An 8,894-nucleotide genomic window follows, 5' to 3' on the forward strand; every position below is an offset into this window, starting at 1 on the left:
TATGTGTGTGTGTGTGTGCACACATTTAAAAACTTTGCTCAGAAGGAACTGAATTGCCATATACGCAGCAGTTTCCACATATGCCATTCATTTTAAATTTGAAATCAAAGGATTACAGCTTCTGCTGCTCATTGTCTCATTGTCATTCTGAGTGTAAATGATAGGGTATGCTTTCAAACGCAAACCCCAGGCGCTATTCAGAAAGAATCTTAAAACAATAAGGAACTGACATGCATCACAGTTTCCACTGGAATTTGACATGGTCATCAGTGCAAAAGTGCACCAATATCCAAATTATAGTGACACGTAATTGGAGGTAAGTTAGGAGTCAAAAAGAGAAGAAACCAAAATATAGAGAGTGCAGTGGAATTTAAATCATTCTCAGACTTCAAAAGCAAGATGAGAAGGCAAATGAATCTTGCAGATGTTTCACTCCGCTCATGCACCGTTCAGAACAGACAAGGTCAGTGCTTTAACCCAACTGGCAATGCAGAGACTTTCTTAAGATTCAGATCACTCTTTGTGCATAGATGCCCTGCTTTGAGATGAAGAGCATAAGCAAAGGAAATTAAATTTCAGAAAAGTCAAAGATGTGACAGGAAAGGACTCGCACAACGGCCTATAAGTGTGGCTTTATTGCGTGTCACATCACAGAATACATGACAATTAAATCTACTAATGGGCTTTGCAAGAGTCATTACATTTGTTTACTATATGACAAGAGATAAGGTACAATAACAAGAAAATGCAGCTTATAAACATAATCATTTCATTCCCTTCCTCATGGCTGGGCTCCAGTGGTTCTGGCAGGAGGAATATGGGGCATGCTAAAAAGGGAACCTGGGATAATGTTTAAGGTACTGGATGTAAATAAGCAGGCCACATTCCCCTGCATGGCAACCATTTAACTGTCAGGAGGCATTTCATGCAGCCTGTGTGATAATCCATATTACAAGGCAGGGAGACAGGAGAGTATGAACCTTCTATCGGCTGCCACTTGGTGAAATAGCTGGTGTGAAAACGGAAACCATTAGTTAATTATCCTTAGTGAAGCTGGTTTAAAAAGCCTGTTTGAATGAGCTACTGTACACGGCAATCGCAGAATGTTTCTATGCATCACTGTCATCACTTATTGAAAATACCAAGGGGTCAAAGTTAGCATAGCACCATTAACCCCTGTTTGTAGATGCCATAACTACACTTCTGTCAGGACCACTATCGTCAAAATGATCGACACTTTGCAAACAGTTTGGGTTGGTGGTATGGTTCTGTTCTGGGTAAAAGCTCCCTGCTCATCCATGCAGCCTGTCATGAATGAGCAGGGAGAGCAGCAATAACCACAATAACAAATGCAGATATCATTAATGTTCTTATTGACATTTTAATGTAACAGCATTATTAAAGATAAAAAGAGTCTGATTCAACGAGGAATATTAGAAAGCCAAGTCCTGACTGTGACGAAAGAAGGAGTTGGGGATGGAGGAGGGTAAGTCGCTCCTGAGCAAGCGATAAAGCTGCTGAATAATACTTAATAGATCTTATATAGGAATGCCGTAATAGGCGTCATATTCCTACAGGTAGACGTGGATCAGCTGAGAGTCAGCTGATGCAAGCTTGACTCATGTGACCTCCCAGAATTAATGCTACGCTTGATTTCTGTACCTCAAAAGCATTTTTCTCCACTGACAGCCATTTGAAATTATTTGTGTATTTTGACTAAATAGATTATTTTGCACATTAGAAAGAGAGATTCTGTTAGGAATATCAGCACAGCAATACTGATATTTAGACCAACAGTACGAAAATATGACATTGTATTTGTACTTTTCAATTATCCAGTAGTTAATATATGGAAACATACATTTGAAAGTTACTTTGCCTTTTTTTGTTCCGTTAAATAAAAGTAGTTCCAAACAAGTCCACAGCTGAATTAACTGTCAGTGTGCTTAGAACTATTTGTTTGAGAGAATGATTCAATGACTCACTCACCGGTGCTTATTTTCATCCCTGAATAAATCAGTTGTTTGAACAAATTGGTTGAGGCAATGATTCAATGACTCACTCAAAAATAAATTAATTTGCTTTGTTCCTGAATCAATCAGAGTTGTGAACGAATTGTTTGACGGAGTGATTTAATGACTCCCTCATAAAGACAGTCCGCGATCACTATTCAGTCTGTCTAAAAGAAACAAACGCAGACAAGCAGAACAATTCAAACAGTGAAAAGTCCCAGTGCTGTTGGACTAACTGTTATATAATATATTAAATTAATTATTTATTAGCTCCTTTCCCTGTTTATTCACTTGTGAAGAGTTTGGGACTTTGTACATATGATGCCATTGGCCATTTAGTGTTTTCCTGCAGATACAATAAAGTGCAGTCCAGGGAGTATTCCTCTTTGGAGGAACTGTGAGGAATGTGTGTGTTTTGTATGTAATGTGCATTTTCAGCTGCTCCTCAGCTCGACGGATGAATGCTAATATTTGCTGAGCAGTGATAAGAATTCGAGGTGGACCATAAAAAGGGAGCGTTCTGCATTGAAGAATGCATCTTTGAAACACAAAACTTCTAAACTCTCTGAAAGGTAGCACACCTCTGTCACCTCGGTGTGACAGATAAAAACCATCATGTAGTCCATGTTAGCACATGCACACACTTGTGCATCATTGTTAACATGCACAAACATACTGGCATGTATTCCTTTGCACTTCATTGGGGGAGGGGGAGGGGTGTCTAAATGTTCTGTCTGTACATGTATGTGGGGGGAATAGCCCTAATCTAACCACCTTCAACAATGTGTTTATGCCAAACTGTCCCTCACCTTACACACGCGAGCGATGCGTGACACAATGGTGTTGTCAAAGAAATCGAACTCCTTTCCCGCTTCACTGAAGAAGAAGTAAATCTTATCATCATCGCCGACTACGTTGCCTTTGGGCAAACTCTCCTGAATGTAGGCTGAGCCCACAAAAGCAGGGTCTGAGGGAGAAATAAAAACAAGTGTCAATCCATGCCATGGAACGTGCACAGAGACAGCAGTGTTTGCAAGTAATGTGGACTTTGTGTTTCAAATATAGCCACTGGTCCACCTGAAACCCCTTTAGTTGTAATTACTGAGAGAAATCTTTTGTTACACTATCAATGTGCTTAGTATTGATTTTGCATATGTGTCTTTCATCAACTTTGCCTCTTATCAAAAAATATTAAGCTATTACTCAGTACTCTTTAGTAAAGTGAAAAGGGTGTAAACTGACACTAAATTGATTTGTTTTGTTCTCTGTAGTCTTGCTTTACATGAATAATTCTCTGATGTGCCAAAATTTCCTCTCAGTGGTAAGTTCAGGGGAGTTGAGTCCCTAAAGAGAACAGAATAGAGGGAACTGTGCCCGCTGATAGAGCCATTTACCTCCATGCTGTTTGCACTATTGTAGCGCCTGAATTACAAGGGATAGTTCAAAAAAAATTTAAATTGTGGTCATTTACTCCCCGTCATGTCGTTACAAATCTGTATGACTTTTTTTTCTTTCTTTTAATCTTCTAATCTTTAAATTCCTCTTTACATCAGTTTTGGTAATTGAAATAAAACTTAATAAATAAAATAAAATACAAATATTGGATAAAAACTTCAACTTAAAAAACAAACAAAAAAAAACTTAAAAATTAGAAGTGTTGCCTTGGCAAGTTGAAGTAATATTATTAAAACTAAAACATAAATAAATAATTAAAGCAATAATGAAATATAAAAATGACAAAATAAAAATGACAAAAGAACACAAAGTTTCCTAAAACAAAATAAAAATGAAAACTAAAAAAAACATACTATAATAGTATATAAATAATGCAACAAAAATCACATCATTGACTCAAACAGCCATTTCCATAGCTTTACATGTGCAATAATAGTGCAACGTTAATTGTACCTGGCAAAAAGAACTTTGTTTTGTGAGGTGCAATTTACAATGAACTGAATTAATATAAAATGAAGGTATGGTTGCTTCATTATCTAAACATTTATGGCTATTTCAGTTTGTATTGAGTTAACTGTGTACCTTTTTTCTACACACTGGTAGAGTAACATTAGATATATAGAGCTGAGAAGATATTCCATTCAATCAAATGTATTGTATGTCACTTTTCACAATAAATATTGTTCCTAAGCAGTTTTACTGTGAATATACAGTAAGGCACAATGGTCATGAAAACTTCCTAAAAGACGTTAGCACCTGGTCAAACTGAATTGCGGCAGGTGATTAATGTGCAAGCTTTTGCGCTCAAATACAGTGCACAAAAGTGCTACAATTGTCAGTGAATCTGTCTTATTAAGAGCAGGATGGTAGTGGATGTGGCTTTTACCTTGAAGCCAGTTCAGTGAGTTTTCAGTCTTTAAGGCTGTGCCCTGGCCAAGGCTTTTGTAAATGATGGGTTCATTCCCTTGGAAGTTACTGACTGTGCCGGCATACAGTTCTCCATCTGTAAAACCATAATTTCAAACCAACAGATATTAATAAAGCAAGTCAGAAAAGAGTGTTGCACACATACAATACATTACACCAATTTTTGTGGCACGTACCGGCCATGATGGCCGTAGACTTGTATTCAGGGTTGAAAGGACACCGGCTACGACCATCTTCGGTGACTATTTCTCCCATTTCATTGAGCACCAGGGAAAAATCAGATGTGTTCTAGAGGAAAAAAAGACACATTCTTGTAATGACAGCAAACACTGTCTCTTGTATCGACTGTCCTGACGGCTTACTGCCTGTGTAGCTCTAAACAAGGACCTTATTTTGCTGAACAGAACGTCATGTTATTGCGATAAGTCTGGAAAGATAGTAAGAACAGGGTGAACGCACTCAAAGTGAAGGGATGATGTGTGTACTATCGACTCTGTGTTGGCCAAGGATACTGATAAAAAGGATGTTTGGAAGGAGATGCAGCTGTACGCACTCTGGTTATTTTTTTGTTCGTGTCTTTATAGGGGCATAAAGGTAAAATATACATCTGCAAACCATTTCAGGGGACAGCTGTCATAGAATCAACTCGTGTAGGCGAAGTACACTATCCTAAAGCTTCAATTTTAGTGGTCAGTGTTGACCCCTCGAATGCACACACCGATCCAGGCATAGTCTCTAGAGTGAAGGGTCTAAGTAAAGTGCAGGGCCATAATAATTTCTCATCCGAGCAGCATCTACCCTTAGGGAGAGAGCGGAAGAGTGTATTTCTGAGGACATTTTGATTGACTGAGTAAATTACATGGATAATTAATTCCTCCCCTGCAGCCTGTTAAAAGCATGGAGGGAGGTGGTGAAATCCTGCAGAATAGAACAAAATGAAACACAGTACTTACGATGTATGCACAGATAGGGCTGAAAGCATACGTTCCACACACGTACAGGTGAGTGCTGTTCACACGCAGTAAAATCTTGATGTAATTGAAGCAGTCAGTCTGGAGTCAGAAAGAGGAAAAATGAAATGCATAAGAGAGGGAGAGAGATAACAATTTAAGACATGTATGTGACAGTTACTAAAGTGCAGGGCCTTGATGCACTCATTAGCTCATTTGGAGTCCTAACATTTTTGATACCAAGAACCCCCAAATATGATGGTCCCCTTGCATTTGACCCTGTTCCTATAATGAAAAGTCAGCTATGTATCTTCATGAATATATAAAGACTTATTTGTACTGTTTGTGACAAATAGTAAGGATTACATTATAATAAAATACAACCCAAAAAAATACAACACAAGATATAACACAAATACAAACTTTTCTTTAATGTTTGTAGGGTGTAACGTAAGGAGGGAAATATGAACATACTTTTCCCCACAAAATTATCTGCAGATTTGCTTTTATTTCTTACTGTTAAAAACTATGGCTCTTAATAGAATTAAATAATCACAATTAATATCATGATTTCTGATCAGTCTTTAAAAAACAGAATGGAAATAAACTAACTGCTAAAACAACTGACTTTTGAAAATATATTCTGAAACTTTTTTTAAAAATAAAGGGTTACACTTTATTTCGATAGTCCACTTTAGACATTCTATTAACTATAAGTAACTTTGTAACTACATGTCAACTACATGTCAACTAATTCTCATTAATTTGCAACTCCATGTCTACTAACTCTCAGAGTAGACTGTTAGGGTAGGTTTAGGGTTAGTAGAATAAGTTGACAAAGAAAGTGTTAGAAGATATTAAGCAGACAGTCTACTAATACTCTACTAACTGCTAGTTGACATGTAGTTGCAAAGTTACTTACTGTTAATAGAATGTCTAAAGTGGACTATCGAAATAAAGTGTTACCAAATAAAGTTTGGAGCAACTCGAGGGAGGACAGATGACGACAGAATTTTTAGTTCCAATCAAATGATTTGCGGATAAAGTGTGATTGAATCAAAATGATAAAATTTAGACATATATGAACAATTTCTGACTTAAAGGGATAGTTCAAAAATGAACATTTTGTCATCATTTACTCACCTTCATGTTGTTCCAAACCTATATGACTTTTGTTCTTTTGTGGTAAATAAAAGAAGATATTTTTAGAATATTCTCAGTATTTTGTTTTGTCCATACATACAATAGAAGTCAATAGGTTCCAATGTTATTTGTTTCCCAATGCTCTTCAAAATATCTTCTTTTGTATTCCAGAGGAGAAACACAGCCAAACAGGTTTGGAACAACATAAGTAAATGAAATGTAATAAGTAAATGATGACAGATTTTTCTTTTTTGGCTGAACGTATGATAATCGTGCAAATTAATTTTCAAAGATACAAAACTTATACACATAAAGAGTTGAACGTTAAATAAAGGCAAATGTTCAAAGCAAGCACCAGGTTGTGTGCACAAGTGTTGGCTGGCTGGGCCTCAGAACTTGTTTTCACATCACTAGGTTTGATCTAAATCCTCTGTAATAGTCTGGGAGAGGTTTCTGGCAGTTGTGTGTCATCGGTATCAAGAAACAGCAGTTATTACTGTGTCTTCATCAGGGTCCCAACATCCATCCAAACCTGGCTCCCAAGACAAATCAATCTGGCAGCAAATTAGGCATGTGGATTATTAATCTAATAACAGCCTTTATGCAGTGTCAAGCTTTCAGGGAAATTACAGTGTGGACGTGTCAAGGTAATAATTGTTCCTACGAACTGAAAGTAGTGCGACGGGCAGTTTCTCGGATTCAAATTTAGCTCAGTCATATTGCAAATATCTATTTTAGAGACCCACTTCTTACTGGAGTTATATGACATGGAACTTCATGCTGAAATATAAAGACATCTCTCCACTTTGATGAATATCTCATTCACTCACCTGTAAATCTTTCCCTTTGAAACTGCACTCCTCTCTCTTTCTCTGTGGTGTGCTCCATGTTAACTGAAACAGTGAAAATTGCAAGCTGCGGTTACATTAAAGTGTGCATTTAAAGTAAGACGATGCATAAACACGGACATGAGTAGGCCTACAGTGTGAGCTGGCTGTAACATATTGCAGCCTCGCCTTTCTTTAATGTTCAGAATGAATCAAGCAACGCAGAATACTTGCAGTGAACTGTGAAAGTCTATTTTTGACTTAAAAAGTGAATTTGTTGAAAAGTAAAATGGAGTAATACCCTGCAAAAATACAATAGGGGGAAATGGGACAACTGGTAAAGTAGGACACTTGCAATGAATGGAAACTAAAGCTTCAAAAAGGACACAAAAGACCAATAAAAGTATCATAAAGTTGGTCCTTACTGACCTTTGCACTATATTTCAAGTATTCTGGAATCATAAAATTGTTTTGTGTGATGAATAAATGAAATTTAACTCATTATTCATTCACTGCAGTGAACTGCATCGGTGAGTTATTGAACTCAAGCTCCATATAAATTTTAGCCATTTGGATCGTATTTTTTTTTTTACCAATGACAAATTGTCAGAAAAAACAAAACAAATTGACCCACTTTACCTGTATTCACTCTGATGTGTACAAAACGTATGGTTGTGCTTAAGTGATGTCTATACCCAACATTACTGATAGTCCACTCTCGTTTACTAATGCCCATATTACAGACTAATGCACATGCTTATACATCCTCCAAAATAAAACACACAGACATACTCACATTACGCTGCAGCTGTGTTCTGCTGATATCGGTGATATTGAGTGCGAAGAGAGTCTCTCGAGCGCCAACGTACAGCATGTTATCCTCTTTACTGAGGAGCAGAGAGGTGTAATTGAAGACTCTTTCGGGTGAAAATCTCTTGGTCGACCTCTCGATTGCATCTATGTGCAGATATGGAAAAAAGAGAGCAGAGAGGGAAGAATGTCAGCAAAACTGAGCCAAAAAGATTTAATACTGGAAATATGATAAATGTGCAAAAGATTAAACATTTAAATGTATTAATAATATAATATTAAGAAATAAATTGTTCTCTTTTTTGTTTATTGTCAAATTAACCCATATTCAATGTAGTATGGGTGGCATTCTCTTTTACTTTGCATGGTTTTTAATCATAATTTTCAAGTATGAAGATATTAATGATCATTTTTTAAAAGTTTAATTTCAATCCACCCTGAACAAACCTGGGATTCACTGTTGGGTCAGTTCAGAACCCCTGCTTTTTAGTGTATTTGATAATAATGTAAAATGTTTTCTACTGGCTGGCAGTGAGAAAGCTAAAACCTGTTACTGCCACAAAAAGTGTCTGAATCAGTGTTGAATGAGCATTTGTGTGGTCACATCTAGCTCAGAGACAGATGTTCATCTCTTTGGGTGCTTTCACTCCTGGCCTGTTGTTTCGGAACCTGGCACGTTTCCCCCCTTAGCTCGGTTCGTTTGGGCATATGTGAACACGGCAATCGCGCTTGGATCCGCGCCAAAACAATCGGTCCGAGATCGCCTGAAC

At 37.2% G+C, this 8,894-nt stretch overlaps 1 protein-coding gene across 1 annotated transcript in view; it reads right to left on the reverse strand.

Annotated features, from left to right (window-relative positions):
- Positions 1-8,894, reverse strand: part of LOC107715225 (semaphorin-4B-like) — a 72,546-nt gene that overhangs the window by 21,997 nt on the left and 41,655 nt on the right. The window contains exons 3-8 of the mRNA XM_016521305.1: positions 8,111-8,271; positions 7,318-7,380; positions 5,348-5,446; positions 4,571-4,682; positions 4,354-4,470; positions 2,822-2,979 (exon numbers count right to left, since the gene is read on the reverse strand). Of these exons, the coding sequence (XP_016376791.1) occupies positions 2,822-2,979; positions 4,354-4,470; positions 4,571-4,682; positions 5,348-5,446; positions 7,318-7,380; positions 8,111-8,271 (710 nt within the window). The remainder of the gene's footprint in view (positions 1-2,821; positions 2,980-4,353; positions 4,471-4,570; positions 4,683-5,347; positions 5,447-7,317; positions 7,381-8,110; positions 8,272-8,894) is intronic.

Source organism: Sinocyclocheilus rhinocerous, unplaced genomic scaffold (assembly GCF_001515625.1).
Source record: "Sinocyclocheilus rhinocerous isolate Xijiao unplaced genomic scaffold, SAMN03320098_v1.1 scaffold659, whole genome shotgun sequence".
NCBI lineage: Eukaryota > Metazoa > Chordata > Actinopteri > Cypriniformes > Cyprinidae > Sinocyclocheilus > Sinocyclocheilus rhinocerous.